The sequence below is a fragment of the Neophocaena asiaeorientalis genome, unplaced genomic scaffold (assembly GCF_003031525.2).
Source record: "Neophocaena asiaeorientalis asiaeorientalis breed wild unplaced genomic scaffold, Neophocaena_asiaeorientalis_V1.1 scaffold629, whole genome shotgun sequence".
In the NCBI taxonomy this organism is placed as follows: domain Eukaryota; kingdom Metazoa; phylum Chordata; class Mammalia; order Artiodactyla; family Phocoenidae; genus Neophocaena; species Neophocaena asiaeorientalis.
Window position 1 is genome coordinate 5,393,756 of NW_020175468.1, and position 18,522 is coordinate 5,412,277.

Sequence of the window (18,522 nt, forward strand, 5' to 3'; positions counted from 1 at the left end):
CTGGTGTCATTAAGTAGTTTTTTCCTTTAACAGTTAGAATATTATTTTTTTCCTTCACGATTCACCTATCCTTCGTGAATTTAATTGGTTCCTAAAAATTCTGCCAGCAAGCACTGGGAAATGAAAAAAATGTTTCTATCAAAATTAATTTTTTTTATTGTGATAAAACCCACATACAACTTACCGTTTAAAGTGTACAATTCAGCGACATTTAGTACGTTCACGATGTTGTGCAATCATCGCCGCTGTTTCTAGAACATCTTTATCGTGCTAAAGGAAACTTTGAACCCATTAAGCAGTCACTCCCCATTGTCCCAGGCCCTGGCAAACACTAATGTCTTTTCTGTCTCTATGGATTTCTTTTGTTTGTTTTATTGAAATATAGTTGATTTACAATGTTGTGTCAGTTTCTGTTGTACAGTAAGGTGATTAGATATATGTATATACATATATATGTATATATATATATATACATTCTTTTTTCTTTTTTAACATCTTTATTGGAGTATAATTGCTTTACAATGGTGTGTTAGTTTCTGCTTTATAACAAAGGGAATCAGTTATACATATACATATGTTCCCATATCTCTTTGTCTATGGATTTGCCTATATTGGCTATTTCATATAAACTGAATCATGCACGATGTAACCATTTGTGCCTGGCTTCTTTCATTTAGCTTCATGTTTCCGAGTTTGTAGTGTGGATCAGTCCTCCATTCCTTTTCATGGCTGGATAATATTCTCTTGCATGGATAGACCAGATTTTGTTGATCCATTCATCTGTTGATGGACATTTTCGTTGTCTCCACGATTAGCTATTGTGAACAGCGCTGCCATGAGCATTCGTGTACACATGTATTTAAGTACCTGTTTTCAGTTCTTTTGGGTATCTGCCTAGGAGTGGAATTCCTGGGTCATTTCATCATTTTTTTAAAATGAATTTTTATTTTATTTTTGGCTGCATTGGCTCTTTGTTGCTATGCATGGGCTTTTCTCTAATTGCGGTGAGCCGGGGCTACTCTTCGTTGCGGTGCACGGGCTTCTCGTTGCGGTGGCTTCTCTTGTTGAGGAGCACGGGCTCTAGGCGTGCAGGCTCAGTCGTTGTGTCTCGCGGGCTCTAGAGCGCAGGCTCAGTAGTTGTGGCGCACGGGCTTAGTTGCTCCGTGGCATGTGGGATCTTCCCGGACCGGGGCTCGAACCCGTGTCCCCTGCACTGGCAGGCGGATTCTTAACCACTGCGCCACCAGGGAAGTCCTCATCATTTTTTAATAAGTTAGATGTCAGTAGCGCAGGCATTCTCACCCTGAGAAATCTGCAGTCCAGAGGTTTCTGGGGATCTCGCAGTAACTCAAAGCAGGATGGTATTGGTTTGGTTTGAGCCCCCGCTCCACTTAACTCTGTGCAGAAGCAGCTGGGGATGGGGAGGGTTTGGGGCTCTCTAAGCCTCTCCACGATCTTCATCAGACCCTCTCCTCCCCATTCTCCAATGTGGATAAGTGTGGTTTTCTCAGTCTAATGTGAAGTTTACACAACATCTATACCAAAATTCTGGGTCCACTCTTGACTCTTGGCTCTGTGAAATCCACACATCTTCCCCCCCAGACAGGCTGTCATGTCCATCACTGGTAGGAACAGAGACCCATGACTTCTATGGGGGACCATTTGTCAGTGTCTGTCACAACGACAGGGGCTCTGCTCTTTGATCCGGCAATTCCACCTCCAGGGTGTGTCCCAATACACATGCAAGGTCATGCACTGCAACATGGTACTAATAGTAAAAGGGTGGAAACAACACAAATACCCATCCATAGAGGCCTGGTTGAAAAACTCCTGGACATTCCCCTGTGGAGGAGGGCTGTGTGGCTATAGAAAGGCTGAAGATGCTCTCTCTGAATTTCCAGAAAACTTCAGTAATGAAAGCAAGGTCAGAGCAGTGTGTATGGGATGTTACCTATCGTGGGGAAGAGAATATATATGTATATGTTTGTGAATCAATAAACTTACCAGGAAGTAGTTCCACGGTTATCTGAGATGGAGCAGGGGCCCAGGGTAGAAGGCAGATAGAATAATGAGTCCCCAGAGATATCCAGATCCTAATCCCTGGAACCTGTGAATATGTCCCCTTACATGGCAAAAGGGACTTTGCAGATGTGATTAAGTTAGGGACCTTGAGATGGGGAGTTAATCTTGAATTGTCCAGGTGGGCCCTAAATGTCATCACAAGGGTCCTCATAGGGGAAAGAGGGAGGCAGGAAGGTCAAAGAAGGAAGAGGGCAATGTGATGATGTAGCAGTGAGAGAAATAGTGATGTGATGCAGGGCCGTAAGCCAGGGAAGGCTGGCCGCCTCTAGAAGCTGGAAAGGCAAGGAAAGGGCCTCTCCCCTGGAGCCTCCAGAAGGAACCAGCCCTGCCGACACCTTGATCTTAGCCCCCTGAAACTCACTTCAGAATTGTGGCCTCCAGAACTGTAAACAAATAATTTTGTGTTTTTTTCAAGCCACCAAGTTTGTGGTAATACAACTCCCCTGCCTAAAGCATACAGTTCAATGGTTTTTGGGTATATTACGTTATTAATTTTTAAAAGTTGGGGTAACATAGAGATGACAAACACGATCTTTGGTGTTACTGTTGCAAAAAGATTACGACTTATTGAAGGCTCAGATGGTGGTTAGCGTTTTTTAGCCATAAAGCATTTTAAAACTGAGGTGTGTGCATTGCTTTTAGACATGCTATTGCACTTAAGAGACTACAGTAGAGTGCAAACATCACTTTTTTTTTTTTTTCTGTTTAGCTGTGCCGCATGGCTTGTGGGATCTCAGTTCCCTGACCAGGGATTGAACCCGGGCCATGGCAGTGAAAGCGCTGAATCCTAACCGCTAGACCGTCAGGGAATTTCCATCATAACTTTTATATGCACAGGGAAACCAAAAAATCCGCGTGACTTGCTTTATCGCGATAGTCTGGAACTGACCCCGCGATATCTCCGAGGTATGCCTGTATTTTGTAGTTAAAAGAATTGAAAAAAGAGAGAGAGAGAGGGAAGTAAGACACGCTCTCCCCCTGGTGTCTGAGAACCCTGGGGATTCGTGTCCTTGTGGTCCTCTTGATCCAAGGTCTTCCCTCCATGCCTTTGGTTCTGTCTCACATGGTGACGGTCCATGCAGAACTCTGTCCCTCCTCAATTCCCACAAAAGATCCCCTTGCACACAGCCACTTGAGGTGTAATAAATAAACTTTAATGAGGTGTTCGGGGGCTGGGGATGGACAAGGGGTTTATGTGGCAGCAAGGCAACCAGTATCCCTTTGTGTCCGTGACGCCGTGGAGCCCCACTGGCCTTGTCACCCCCTTACCACTCCCATGCTGCTGGGTCGCATCTCTTTCCCGTCCTTCTCTGTTCTGCCTTCTCCCATCTGCCTAGAGAGAAGCCCCAATCCTTCTCACTTTCTCTTGCAGAGTGGCTCATGCCCTGCATTCTGCCCCAAGGTCTCCATCTCCCTAGGGTATTTTCTCCAACAGACAGTTCGAACTCTCTGTCACACTTGCAGTGTAGTAAAACCGTAACCGTGTGTAAACAGCTTTCCTGAGTTCTGTGACTCTTTACACTGAGTGACTCAACCTGAGGGTTGGTCTTGAGGACCCCTGGCCTGTGTCATGAGGTAGAGGGGACACTCTTGAGGCCTGGCACGGGAAGGGTGGCTGGTCTCTTTGGAGGGAGACGTCATCCATTGAGGTGGGGTGGGTGTCCAGCTGCGAGGCCCACTTCCTCACCAGCTCCAGTGAGGACTCTCTCTGTTCAGTCCCGATGCTGTCACCTCGTGCCCTCTGTCACCTCGTGCCCTCTGTCGGTGGATCCTGCGGAGAGCTGGCATTACAGCCAACAGCTGAATAGATGACATTCTGGAAGGGGGAATACACAAACTTTAGCCTCAGGCCCTTCCAAAACAATGCTTCCTGCTGAAGCCCAGCGTGCAAAGAGCTGCAGGCCTGCCCCTCTCCCCGCCCCTGGAAGCCAGGGCAGCACTTCTCCAGGTGCGGTCATGAGTAGGGAGGGGAGGGACGGGGTGCCTATGAAAATTCAGGTCCCCGGGCGCCAGCACAGACCCACCAGACCACTCTCAGCGGGTGGAGCCCAGGAACCTGCACGATGTATGTATGTATGTATGTATTTATTCATGCATGCGTGCGTGCCAGCCACACCGTGTGGCCTGTGGGATCTTAGTTCCCCGACCAGGGATTGAACCCGGGCCCTCGGCAATGAGAGCGTGGAGTCCTAACCACTGGACCGCCAGGGAGTTCCTGGAACCTGCGTTTCAGCAAACCTTACGGGGGATTCTGCCCAGCAGGAAGGGTTTGGGAACTGATGCTCGAGGCCTTTGAAGAAAAGATCCAGGACCTGACTCCTGAGGCCATGCTGGCTTTTGGTTAGGTGCTGCAGGTGCCCGGAGAGGCCTGGCCCCTCCTTGGGAAAGCCCACAGTGATTAATCTGTGGTTCATGCAGAATTCCCCCATACCCTTCTCAGCTCCATCACCACACCTACCCCATTAGCAGACGAGCTGTGCTGGTTCCAACCTGAGGAGACAGGAGGAGAAGTGGTCAGAAGTGAATGACAATGCTGGAAGGTATGGGAAGAAGGCACGTGTGGGTGACCAGGCCCCCTGAACTCTAAGTCCTGGCTCTGCTACTGATGTGGGGGAATCGCTTCCCCGAATGGTTTCTACGTGTATAAAACACAACCGGGGTATAGGCTTCATCTAGTTATTCGTTCAGTTATTAAGTATACATAAATATTTACTGAGCGTAGGCTCTGGAACCAGATGGAAGGGTTCAAATCCCAGCTCTGTCCTTTAGCAGCTGTGTGACCATGGGTAATTGACTTAACCTCTCTGTGCCTCAGTTTCCTCAACCATCAAACAGGGATTTATTCAGCAAATAGAAAATGTCTACTTTGTGCCAGGTGCATTCTAGGTGCCGGGGATATGGATGTGGTGAGCAAAATAGACAAAAATCCCTCTTCTCATGGTGCCTATGGTAATAACAATAGGCGTATTAGTAATAGTGATAATAATCATAGCTTATATATACACCCAGTGTGTGGCTTACAGGGTGCCAAATGCTGCACTAAGTACTGTACCTATATTATAAGGTACAGTCACTCCCATTTCACAGAGGAGGAAACTGAGTCATAGAGAGTAACGCATTTGCCCATGGTGACGCAATGAAGTGGTAGAGTGTGGGCTCAGATACAGGTAGTCTGGCTCTGGACGTCATACGTTCAGCAAACACTTACTCAAATGCCTCTTTTGTGCCCGACCCTGTGGTAGGTGGTGCTGAGGACATAGCCATGACCATGACACTTCTAGCTCTGCCCTCCTGGGGCTCCCGGTCCACTGGAGAGACAGACAAGTCCCCACACAGTGATGTCCCTGAGTGGGTAAGGCTGGGGTGGGGGAGCCCAGAGCAGGTGCTTGGCTCATTTCAGGAAAGAGCAGGAAGGGCTTCCTGGAGGAGGGGGCCTCCTGCTGGGATGTGAGGAGGCCATTTTGTTTAGTGGTTGAAGGAACAAAGCTTTGTAGCTTTGCCTTCTACTCTTGACTTTCCAGCTGTGTGCCAGCTGGCAGGTGACATCACCTCTCTGAGCAAACATTTCCTCATCTGTAAAATGGGCTCATAGCGGGACTCTCTTTGCAGGGTGGTTGTGAGCATTCAAGGGGGTTGTGCGCAGACAGTGCCTGGCATGGAGAAAGTGCTCAGCAAAATGTAGCTCTTTTGATTACAGAATTAGCTGCAGGGCTTTGCCAGAGGGAGCTGTGGGGATGCTGCTCCAGGCAGCACAACAGGCTTGCAGAGCCGTTGAGGTGAGAGAACATCAGATCCTTTTAGAGCTCGGGATCGGGGCACCAGTTCCTGCCACCCCCCTCCTTTCCGTGAGAGCAGGGAGGGAGCCAGTCGTGAGCAAGACAGAGGGAAGAAAGCTGGGGTGGGGGTTAAATGTTATTCCACCCTCCATCCATCCGGCAGGAGCTCCTGCGTCACCTGGATTAAAAGCCAAATCCTTACTGTGGCCTTCGAGGGCCTACGGGCGCTGCTCCCACTGTGTAAAATGAATCACTGATCCAATGAATCAAACTGCCTGGTCTCAGTGTCCTCATCTGCCAAATGAGAGAACCTCATGGTATTGGGGTGAGGATCCAGTGAGAGGCTGCCACGTGGAAGGCTTAGTGCAGAGCCTGGCACATAGTAGATGCTCAATTATGTTGGCTGTGGTGATGTTCATTTACGGCAGACAGGCGGGGGATGTTGCAAAAAAAAGGGGACTCACGGAAGTTTCTGGATTTCCAGAAATAAATCAGGAGCCCCAGCAGTAGACCAACCAGGGTGATAGTGAAAGCCAGGATGATAATGATCCCAGAGGACGCGCCTGAATGTGACGGCTCCCTGGGAAGTCCTGCAGGAAGAGAAGGAAGGAGAGATATAAGATGAGAGGCTTTGGGCTTTTTACCTGCCCCCAAAATATTACCCTTCGTTTTTTAAGGAAGCTACCACTCTGCTTCCCTCAGTCTATATGGTTTAGGTGGACTTGACCCCACCCTCTGGTTCCTAGGATGGGACTTTGACCTGGGCCTGGCCAATCAGAGCATTCCATTCTCCCTGGCTACTGTGATTGGTTCATGGGGGTGGGGGTGTTCTGTGACTTAAGTTGAGCCAATGAGAGCCAGCCCTGGGATTTTGGCTAGATTATTGAAAGTGGTGTATTCTTTCCCTTGGGATTTCTAAACTGGTGGGCTGTGAGCCTATAGCTGCTGAGGACCATCTTACCTTCCTGAGGGGAAAGGCTGTCAGGGAATAAAGCCAGCATAGAGAAAAGCAGAGACAAGAGAGGTCGAGAAAAGCAGAGACAAGAGAGGTCAAGAAAAGTTCCTGGGTTACATAGTTGGAGCACCTGGATCTAACCATACCTGAAGGTGTTTTTCCAATAACATCCCATTTTTGCTTGGACTATTTTGAGTTGTGCTTCTATCAACTGCAAATGATAGAGTTCTGTCCAATACACTTGAAAAGGCCTTCCTGAGTCCATTGGGAAAAGGCATCACGCAACTACCCCAGCCTGGGTTTGCAGAGGGGCTGTGTCCAGGTGGCTATACAGTGGTTCCAATGGTACAGATGTTGAATTAACAGGGTAAAGCTGATCCTGTTGAACCTTCCATGAGGGGGCTTAGGGGAAGGATGGGAGCTAGAGAGCATTCTTGTGGCTGAGGGACTCGTTTAACCAGGGACCACCTCTAAACTCCTCCTTCAGAGGGAATCCTACCGCGATTTCCTCCTTTGATCTTTTTGTTCTCCCCACGCAGGGGGCTTCTTACCTGTGACCAGGACGGTCACTTCTGCCTGGCCAGTCCCTAGGGCGTTGGTGACAAGGCAGATGAAAGTCGTGTTGATGGACTCGTCCACGGTATGGATCAGGAGCTGGGCGCCCTGGGCCACAACAGAGGGTGGCAGGGGTCCCATGGTCCTAGGAGAGACAGATGCGTGAGGAAGTGGCCTCAGTTGGAGGCCTAGAATAACAGGTGATGGGGCACTCGCTGTATGCCGGGAATACAGAAACCCTCACGCCATCTACAGTACAAGTTGAGAGCAAGCCTGGAGTTCCCCCAGCTCTGCCTCTCACACTCCCATCCAGCCAATCGGCAGATCCTGTCTGCCCCACCTTCAGAATCTAGCCTGAGTCTGACGACTCCTCAGGGCCTGAGCAGAGGCCCGAATGAGGTGAGGGTGAGCCGTGTGGGTACCGATGGGAAGAGCATTCCAGGCATAGGGAACAGCATATGTGAAGACCCTGAGGTGAGAGCATAACTGTAGTGTTTGAGGATCTACAAGGAGACCACTGTGGATATAGAGGCGAGAGCAAAGGACCACGGCCACCACCCTGGTCTGTTCCCCCTACTCCTGGGGGAACCTTCTCACTGGGCTCCCTATTTCCACCCCCACTCCCACCCCGCTCTGTCCCCCACTCAGCATCTGAGAGACCTTGTTAGAACTAAGTCAGCTCGGGGACTTCCCTGGTGGCGCAGTGGTTAAGAATCTGCCTGCCAGTGCAAGGGACACGGGTTCGAAGAAGCCCGAGCACCGCAACTAAGAGCAACCCCCGCTCGCCGCAACTAGAGAAAGCCTGCGTGCACCAACGGAGACCCAATGCAGCCAAAAATAAATAAAATAAAATAAATTATATATGTAAAAAAAGAACTAAGTCAGCCCAAGTCCCTCCTCTGTTCAGAGCCCTCCAGTAAAGGAAAATTCTTTAGCACGGGCACAGGTCCCACACAAGCTGGCTCCCTGATGCCACTGACCCCTTTGCTCTCGCCTCTATATACATGGTAGCCTATTTGTTGATCATCGAACACTCCAGTTATGTTCCCACCTCAGGGTCTTCGCATATGCTGTTCCCTATGCCTGGAATGCCCTTCCCATCGGTACCCATACCGCCCACCCTCACCTCCTTCAGGCCTCTGTTCAGACGTCACCTTTGTAACGCCTTCCTTGGCCACCCTCTTTCAACTGCAGTGACCCCCTTCTCACCCTCCTCCTCTGCTTTGTCTTTTCCATGGCATTTATCACCACCTGACACACTCTGTTCTTGACAACGTTATCTTGTTTACTTTTTAAAGTTAAAAAAATATATTTTATTTTGGCCACGCCCTGAGGCTTGTGGGGTCTTAGTCCCCCGACCAGGGATTGAACCCCGGGCCCCTGCAGTGAAAGCGCAGAATCCAAACCACTAGACCACCAGGGAATTCCCATGTTATCTTGTTTAATTGTTTCTCTCCCCCATCAGAATGGGAGCTCTGAGAGGGGAGGGAATTTGGTCTATTTTATTTACCAAGGTTTGTGGGTCAACAGCATCTGGCACATAGTAAGCAGTCAAAAAACACTGGTTTAATGGATGGAGGAGACGCAGGCATGGATTTGGGCTGCAGAGCTGGCACGGAAACCTGGCTGTGTGGCTCGTGAGCCTGAATCATGGCGCTTTGGGGCAGGAAGGTTAACAGCCAGCCATCAATACCAATTGAAAACCTTCGACCGGCAGTTCCTCTGGCCAACCGTTGAGACACGACTGTGGCTGCCCACAGAGATGGACAGACGGGGATGCTCACCACCGTGGCATTTGCATAGTTGAAAACAGTAGAGCACCTCCGTATCCCCATTTGGGATTGGTTAAATCATTGAAGGGCTCATCTATGATGGAATTTCAGCACCATGAAGAAGGGGGCTGTGGGTATTTTGAAATGCATAAAAGATAAGGACTGTTGGCTAGATGGAGACAGAAATGGACTGATGGGCAGGAATGTGCTAAAGAAGTACATGAAAATATCAGAGGGAGAATCCATGTGGTAGGGGTTTTGAGTGTTCACTGGAAAATTCTTACAACTTTTCTGTATGTGTGAAAATTTTCCTCATAAAGTGTTGGGGGAAAATAGATCTATGTGCCTTGACATGGAGAGGTGTTCATGAAATAGAGGAAAATTTTTTTTTTTTTTTTTTTTTTTTTTTGCGGTACGCGGGCCTCTCACTGTTGTGGCCTCTCCCGTTGCGGAGCACAGGCTCCAGACGCGCAGGCTCAGCGGCCATGGCTCACGGGCCCAGCCGCTCCGCGGTATGTGGGATCTTCGCAGACCGGGGCACGAACCCGTGTCCCCTGCATCGGCAGGTGGACTCTCAACCACTGCGCCACCAGGGAAACCCGAGGAAAAAATTTTAAATTGTACATACAGCACAGTTTTTGTTTAGAAATATTGGAAAAAAAGACGGGAAGGATATATAACAAAGGGTAACAGTGGAGGTGTTCTGGAGGTGACTGGGTACATGACTACAGGTGCTATTTTCTCCTTTTTACTCATAACCATATTGTCTAAAGTTTCTACAATGCTAAGTTATTTTTGAAATAAGAAAAAAAGGCCCAATAAAAATTACATAAAACATGGGACTTCCTTGGTGGTGCATTGGGTAAGACTCTGCACTCCCAGCGCAGGGGGTTTCGATCCGTGGTTGGGGAACTAGATCCCACATGCCACAACTAAGGAGCCCGCGTGCCGCAACTAAGACCTGGAGCAAGCAAATAAATAAGTTTAAAAAAATTACATAAAACAATTTACCCCTTTGCCTTTATCTTCCCCCACTTGCAACCCCGGCCTCGGTATGAATTTGAGGAGATTTTCTCATTGCTCTGCCCCTCAGTCAAGAGAACGGGGGCGGGACAGTATTTGTTCTGTGAGAGGTGACTGGGCAGGTAACACGTGATGGCTGGGGAGGCGGCACAGCCCAGAGGTTGGGAGTGAGACGCCGATGGGAGGCTCACCTCTGTGCCCCACGGCTGTGTGCCCGGGCAGATGATGGCTGCTCCTGCAGCCGAGCTAATCTTTAATCCAGGCCTGGCCATAGCGCAGACTGTGCCTGGGGTGTGGGGATCACGTGACTTCAAGCTAAGTACAGCAGGCATGCCGCAAAGAGCAGGTGTTTCAGAACACCTGGACTAAAGCGCCTCATAAACTCTGCACATGCAAGACAGACATTTTCCTGGGGGCCTCCAGTTAACTGCTTGCTCTCTTTTTATTTTCCTGCCTACACCCTTCCTCCCTCAGACCCAGGAGTCGAGGTCCCCAGCCCCCTCATCTCTCAGGACCCAGGTAGCTGGGTTCCCAGCCCCTCCTCCCTCTGACCCAGGAACTCACGTGTTCCAGTTATAACATGTGGGCTCTGGTTTGCTGCGGACGTCACAGTGCAGGGAGGCCTCACTACGGCCGATGTACCAGTTGCCATCATAGCCGGATATGGAGACCTCGGGGGGGTCTGGGGGAAACAGATACACAGGCTCAGAGACAGAGAGCCTTCAGAGGGGCCTAAAGATAATGGGATTCATGTCACAACAGGAAAAGGGCCTTGGTGGGTTTTGGGGAACAGCTCAAGGTGGAGAGGCCTCTGAGGGGTCTGGGGAAATGGGTTCTACCCCCCCGCTCCGAGAATAGAAGTCTGGGAGTCCTCAGCAGGGTGCCAGGAGGTGGGGCACAGAGAGGGCTTCTCAGGACCTGCTTCTCTCTACTGGTTTTCCTGGGTAAAGCCAGATCCTGGTGTGCCTGGGCTGTCCTGTGAGAAGAGGCCTCCTCGGTGCTCATAATACACAGGAGTATATTCAAGGCTCTGATAAGTCCTGCAGGAAAGAATCCTGGATGACCCTGTTTCAGCCTGCTGCTTATTCAACTCAAAGGTGATCGACAGGGGAGATTTTCAAAGTCCCCAGAGGGAAGGCCAATGAGACAGGGTGTTTGTGTGTGTGTGAGGTGGGGGTGTGCTGAGGGAATCAGTACAGCACCTACTGGGGAGGGAGTATTCGGTATAGACAGTGATGGGAGGACACAGCCCATAGACGAGCCAGTGTAGACAACAGTGGGCTAGAGAGAAGTATAGACTACACTGGAGCCAGTGTAGACCTCTCTCCAGGGGATCCATTGTAGACAATGTTGTGGGTCGGTGTGAGAGAGTGCCTGGGAGAACCCGTGTAGAAAATGCAGGGTTTCGGTGCAGCAGTGGTCACGGGCACCTCTCTAGACAACACAGGGAACAGTGCCAACTCCCCACAGCTGGTGGCCTACATGACTGGTGTAGACAGTGAGGGCAGCGCTGTCTGGGGCCCAGAGGAGCCAGTGTAGATGGCTGGTAAGGCAGGGTAGAAACGGACAAGGGAGCCGGTGTAGATGGTGGGGAACTGGTGTAGCAGTGTGTACCGGGTCAGTGTGGACAGTTGCCCAGGGAAGCAGGTGTAGGCACTGTGTGTAGATTGGCCTCAGAGGAGCCCATATGGGGCGTCAGTGTAGGCAGTGGCCAGGGTAGGCAATCGGGGAGCAGTGTGGACTGTGGCCTAAGAAGCTGGTATAGGCCTTTCCTGGCAGTCCAGTGGTTAAGGCTCTGTGCTTCCACTGTAGGGGGCACGGGTTCAATCCCTGGTTGGGGAACTAAGGTCCCGCATGCCACGTGGTATAGAAGCTGGTATAGACGATGAAGGACAGTGCCGTTTATGGCCCAGGGGAGCCGGTGTAGACGGTGTGCGGACGGGGGTAGGCAGTAATCAGGGAAGCCGGTGAGGATGATGGGGGTGATGTTGGAAGTGGCCTGGGTGGGGTGGGGGGTCAGTGTAGACAATGGTGGGGGAGGGTAGAGACAGCCCGGCAGACCCTCCTGTCATTGCTCACACTTGGGTCCACTCACAGGGCACGCTGAGGGTCATGGGCAGTACCACCCGCTCCTCGAAGCTCTCGTGCTCCACTCTGCAAGTGACATTCTTGCCATCCACATGGCTGGAAGGTATTAAGGTTAAGAGACTGATGACGGTGACAGTGCCGGGCAGGGGCCCTGGCACCTGGCTTGTATTGGCCATCTTGTCGAGGGGCGGGGACCAGGAGATGCGGGCGGGTGGGCGACCCCCCGTGGAGATGCAGTGGGCGACGGGCACAGGCTCCAGGCTGAGCTGGCTGCGCGGGATCTCCCGGGTCTCAGCCTTGTTCTGGGGCTGGGCTGGGGGGAAGAAGCAAAAGGGACGGGTCACTCCTCACCTGCAGTCATTCAACAAACATCTCAGCAGCAGAGGAGGGCGGCTCATTGAGGGGACAGATTGCGGCCAGGTTCAAATCCCAGCTCTGCCCCTGAGCAGTAGGGTGGCCTTGGGCAAGTCCATGCCTCAGTTTCCTTGTCTGTCAACTGGGTGTAATGAGAGGATCACTGGTGATAAGAATTTGCAGGTAAAGCTCTTAAAATGGTACTTGGCGTGTAGTAAGTGCTCAATATATGTTATTATTATTGGTAATTGGACACATTGCCTGGCTCTGTGATGGGCAGTGTTGAGGACCCAGCAATGACCGAGACAACCCCACCCCTGCCTTCATGGGGTGGACTTTCCAAGGGGAAGACAGACGTCCCGAGGCAGTGAGGACTCAGAGTGGGCAAGGCTGGGATGGGGGAGCCCAGAAGGGGTGCCTGAATCTGGGGGGCGGGGTTACGGAGGGCTTCACGGAGGAGAGGGAGGGATGAGCCGTGCCCTGGAGATTCAGAGGGAAAGTGACTGGCTCAAGGTTACACGGGTGTCAGCGACAGAGCTGGACCTCCCCACAAGGTCTGTCTGACTCCAAAACTACCTTGACCATTTTTTTTTTTTTTTTTTGTGGTACGCAGGCCTCTCAATGCTGTGGCCTCTCCCGTTGCGGAGCACAGGCTCCGGACGCGCAGGCTCAGCGGCCATGGCTTACGGGCCCAGCCGCTCCGCGGCATGTGGGATCTTCGCGGACCGGGGCACGAACCCGTGTCCCTTGTATCGGCAGGCGGACTCTCAACCACTGCGCCACCAGGGAAGCCCCTACCTTGACCATTTCTTCATCATTCTGGTGATTCCAAGACCTGGGGTTTCACTTGGTTCCTTTCGCCTCAGTACCTGTGTTCTTGTTACTGAAGATTTCTCTTTGACTCATTGGTTCTGTTTTACCCTCATCCTAAATCATAAGACCTGAAGTCCCAAGTTTTCTGAAATGATGACAGTTGCCTTTGGTTGGGTACTGTGTGCCAGGCACTGTTCCAAGCACTTAATCTTTCCTGAGTCATTCATGCAAGGCCTGGGACAGTTCCTGGCACATAAGCAGAAAAGAAACGTCAGCTCTTATTCATCCTCATAGCGGATCTCCATTTCACAGATGAGGAAACGAGCCACGGAGACTTTGTACTGAGCTGCCAAGAGGAGGGCCTGTCATGTTTTCCCTGGTGCTCATAAAAATGAACACATGGGGGGCTTCCCTGGTGGCGCAGGGGTTGAGAGTCTGCCTGCCGATGCGGGGAACACGGGTTCATGACCCGGTTCGGGAGGATCCCACATGCCGCGGAACGGCTGGGCCCGTGAGCCATGGCCGCTGAGCCTGCACATCCGACTGGGTGTGAGAATCCCCTCCTCCCAGTCTGTCTATTTCAACTCTCCCTTCCTCACCAAAGGAAGTAACAATAACTGACCCCCTATCACCAGCTCACAGAGGTCTCTGCCCTAAGCAGTTCACCTGGATAAACTCCCGGGACCCTCAGGACAGCTTTCTGAAGGCACTGTTGTTACTAAGCCTATTTTACAGATGAGGAAAGGAGGTTCCCAAGCGGCATTTCCGCTTTCCAGGGCCCTTCCTGTACTTTTGTCCCCGACCTCCTTCTTTTGTCCCCGCGGAATCTGCTTGGGAGGGACTCTCCCTCCCTCCCGGGCCCTTCCCTCTCTTTGCTTACCTCCCTACCCCGCCCCACACCCCTCCCTTTCGGCCCCCCTCCAACCGGCTCACCGAGCACCCGGAGCCAGGTTCGGGCGCTCCTGTCGCCGTTGGGGAACGTGGCGAACTGGCAGGAGTAATTGCCTTCATCTTCGGCGCGCAACCCCCGCACGGCCAGCGATGCGTCTCGCAGCTCCTCGCCTGGCCTGGCGGCCACGAACTCCAACCGGCCGGGCTCCGGGAAGCTGGGGCCCTGGGTGGGGTGGAAGACCGCCACGCTGCGGGAGGCCTCCTTCAGCTTCTGCCGAGTCCAGGTCACCTGCGTCACCGTCACGTTGTGCCCCAGAGGCTGCAGTTTGCACGGCAGCTCTGTGGTGTCGCCCAGGAAGCCGCGCACCTGGGCTGGGGCCAGCACTCCGATTGTCTCGGTCCCTGCGGGGAAACGGCGGGGCGAGTCACACCCGGGTGTCCCTGACTTGGATGGGGAGAAGCGCCTGGGAGGTCGCTCACCTGGGCCTTGGAGCCCCTTGGTTGGGAGTGTTTGTGGGGAGGAGGAGGGAGGTGGGGAGGGTCAGTCCGGATCCAGGGATGAGGGTGAGGGCGGCTGGACTGGGTCTGCAACCTGGTCGCTCCCGTTCAGTCGGGCTGTTATTACCGTATTTCCTCTATCTCAGCATTATCACTTTTTAAAATTGTGGTCAATATTGTGGTCAAAAAATTAAAACTGCCACTTAAACCATTTTAAAGTGTACAATTCAGTGGCAAGAAGTACATTCACGGCGTTGTGCCACCACCACAAACTTTTTCATCACCCCTGAGTCATCAATCTTAAGATGTCATTTACAGCACGACCCGTCCTCAGTGGTTAGAGCATCCTGGATTTAGAGGTGTGGAAAGGGGAAGAAACTCTAGGTCTCAGAGTACATGAAATAAAGTATTACTGCTGTTACTCTGTGCGGACTCAGGTTGGGAAAATGTTTGTAGGGGATCCTAGCACAAGAAGGGAGGTGATCATAGCCCCAGCATTTTGGATCCCCTCAGATCTCTGCTGTGAGGCTTCCGGCAGTTTCCTTAACCTCTCTGATCCTTTTTCCTAGTTTGTAAAATGGGACTAAGAACAGTTAACATTCATGGGTTGCTTACAAAGATGGGGGCTGTTCTGAGCGCTTTACACATCTCCCAGCATTCAGGCCTTAAACAGCTCCTTGAGGTAAGCGCTACTGTCAGCCCCACTTTAGAGGGAAAGCGAGGCACAGAGTCTTGTGCTCCAGGTCACACAGAGCACAAGTGGCAGAGGTGGATTTGAACCTGGGCCATCTACAATTAAGACCCCTGATCTCTCATCCACCAGGCTCCAGATGAAAATCTTTCTGCCCAGGGCCCCCTGCACACAGTAGGTCCTCAATATGTGTTGGCTTTTATCGATATCAAGAAACACAATTCTGTGCGTCCTTATTAATAATAATAAGGATAAGAACAAGGTGAGAAGGAGTTAAGTGCCTTGACTCTCAGTCCTGCTACTCACTAGCTGTGGCCTCTGTGCTGCTGGTTTCACTCCTCTGGGCCTCAGTCTCCTCATCTGTAAAATGGGGGTGGTTATGGCTTAAGAGGGTGTTGGGAGGACTAAATGAGGAAATTTATGTAAAGGGATTAGATATGCCAAGCACCCTATACAGGGGAATATTATAATTATTGTTATGAGGAAGAGGAGGCTGGGAGGTAGTGGACTGGGGTGCTTGGAGTGTGCTGTGTTGAGGGAGGGCACGGTCTGGACACGAGGGGATTGTGGAGCGGTGAGCATGCTAGTCTGGTTTCGAATGCCAGGTCCACCGTGGACATGCTGTGCAGCTCTGGGCAAGTGAGTCTCCTTCTCTGATGAGTCTCCTGGGAACCCCCTTGTTTATGAGCTGCCGACTTAGGCTTCATGGGTGAAAAGAAAACACCCAGGCTTTCAGCAAATTGTCTCTCTGAGAATGACATGTCACCCTTCCAGAAAGCCTTCCACTCTGCCTTCTGTCTGCCTCCTCCATGCCCTGGGTCCAAAGTCCTGGCTCTAGCAATGACATCCTGATGTGGCTCACCTCTTTTCTTTGGTTTTTCTCCCTCCATGAGGCAAGACCGCTCTGGGCAAGTGAGTCTCCTTCTCCTTCTCTTGATGGCAAGACCGCTATGAGGATGAAACTGGATGAAGTGGCCTTTCTCTGGCTTTGTACTCTGAGTAGTAGCTAGGCCCGAGCTCCACTGTGTGCCAGGCACTGGGCTGCTCCCTTAGGTGAGGCCTCCTCCAACCCTCTCCAAGGGCCCATGAGATCCACACTGGGAGCACCAGTAGTTTCATCCCCATTGGTCAGAGGGGGCACGAGAGCCTTGCAGGTTCAAGCTACTTGCCTAAGCTAACCAGCAAGTGAGGGGCAGAGCCGGGCTTGAGACCTTTTGGGACAGACTCTGGTTTCCCCAAGCCTGCATTCAGTGCTATTACTGTTCACGTGTGAATTCCACCCCCTGCCCCGTCCCCAACACACATTTTATGGAAACAGAGAGCTCAGGTCACTTTCCTGAGCTCACACATGTATTAAACGCCGAAAGCTATTTTGAGCCCGCCGCCGTCAGACATCAGTGCCGTATCCCCAGTAACTTGGAAGGCTGCCCACAGTAGGAACTCTATAATAAACGTGTGTGAGATGAATGCATGCATGAAGGAACGGCCGTGTCCTTAGAGTCAGACATGTGGGGTCCAACGGCAACGGGGTTATGTGCCGCTGCTCCCTCCCCCCGCATCGAGCATCCTCTGTCGTTGTCAGCGGGTTACTGGGGGCTGGGGAGAAGGGTCCGCTTGGAGCGAGCGGGGTCGAGAGGTGTGGTGCCCGGGCGTACGTGAGTCGCCTTCCACCTTATTTTTTCCCCAGAGGCTGGCCCGCCCTGCCCTTCAGAAATCTCCCAAGGTCCGGTGGCTTTCCGGGAAGCTGTGAGGAGAGTCCGCCCCGGCCCGGCGTTTCTCCATCCCTGGGGCGGAGGGGAGCACAAAGCGAAGGGCAGGGCGCTCTGCCTTGGGGAGCCCAGGGGGCCGGGCCTAGGCGGGTGGGGAGGGAGAGGGGGAGCAGGGGCCGCTCGATCGCGTGGGGTCACTCACCGGCTCCCGAGGGCGCCCAGAGCAGCCACAGCAGGGACAGCAGCAGCAGCGGCGGCCGAACTAAGGAAGCGGCTCGGGTCATGCTGGGCGCGCCGCCGCCTCCTCCGCTCGCCCTGCCAGTCGGGCGGCCGCCGCACGTCCTGGCCAGGAATTCTGGCGTCACTCAGCCGCCGAAGCCTAGGGGAGGGAAGGAGAAGTTCTACCCCTTCCCTCCTCAGACTTGCAGCGGGGAAGAAGTAGAGAAGAAGTAGAACTGGGCTCCCGGGTCCCCGCCCGCTCCCGGGGCTCCCGCCGAGGCTCCGGTAAGGCCCCTCCCTCCGCGCCTGCGCCGACACTTGTCACTAGGGCAACATCACTAGGAGGTGGGTTCTGATTCGAGGAAGCTTCGATATAAGGATCCCCATTTGACAGGCGAGGAAACTGAGGCACGCAGAGAGGTTCAGCGACTTTCTAAAGTTCAAGATTGGCGAGGGACAGAGCAGAGATTCGAGTCTATAATCAGGACAGATCCTGAGTTCCTAAGCTCGAAAGCTTAAATCCCCTGGGTTCATGTTGGGCAAGTTGCTTCTCCTCCCGAGGCCTGAGTTTTCTCATCTGAAAAATGGACAGGATAACAGCACTCACCTCACGGGAGGGTTTGTAAGACTTAAGCAACTGCTTAGCCCAATTCCTGGCATATTGTTTGTACTCAATAAACAGCTATCACAATGACAACAACTGTTGCTTTACAGTTAGCATCAAATAATAGTGCTGGTGAGAATGAGGGCTCATTCATTTTTCATTCCATAGATATTTTATTGAACCAGGCAGCATTCCAGGCACAGGGGAGGCAACAGAAAATAAAACAGACAAAAATCCCTGCCTTCATGAAGCCCACCTTCTATCGGAGGGAAACAGACCATTAACAGACCGATACACAGACAGCATCATGTCTAGAGGTGATGATGGTTAGGGAGCAACATATAGAAGAGAGAGAGATGAGAGACACCAAGACAGAGACAGAGGAATGAGAGAGGAACGGAGATAAACACACTCAGAGATGGCCACTGGGAGATGGGGAGAGAGAAAGAGAAAGGACACAAAGATAGAGACACAAGACATATAGTGAGACGG

General features: G+C 51.9%; 1 protein-coding gene across 2 annotated transcripts; it reads right to left on the minus strand.

Moving 5' to 3' along the window:
• Positions 1-3,214: 3,214 nt before the first annotated feature.
• PVR (PVR cell adhesion molecule) lies at positions 3,215-17,704 on the minus strand. 2 transcript variants are annotated; one of them, XM_024768120.1, is made up of 8 exons: positions 17,410-17,704; positions 14,352-14,711; positions 12,259-12,564; positions 10,728-10,845; positions 7,365-7,513; positions 6,323-6,448; positions 4,541-4,572; positions 3,215-3,898 (listed from the first exon to the last, which is right to left on the minus strand). In XM_024768120.1, the coding sequence occupies exons 1-8, from the start codon at positions 17,489-17,491 to the stop codon at positions 3,827-3,829; spliced, it is 1,245 nt and encodes a 414-aa protein (XP_024623888.1). In that variant the 5' UTR covers positions 17,492-17,704; the 3' UTR covers positions 3,215-3,826. The 2 variants fall into 2 exon arrangements, with proteins under 2 accessions (XP_024623888.1, XP_024623889.1); XM_024768121.1 differs by lacking the exon at positions 17,410-17,704 and adding an exon at positions 16,361-16,429.
• Between the last annotated feature and the right edge of the window lie 818 nt (positions 17,705-18,522).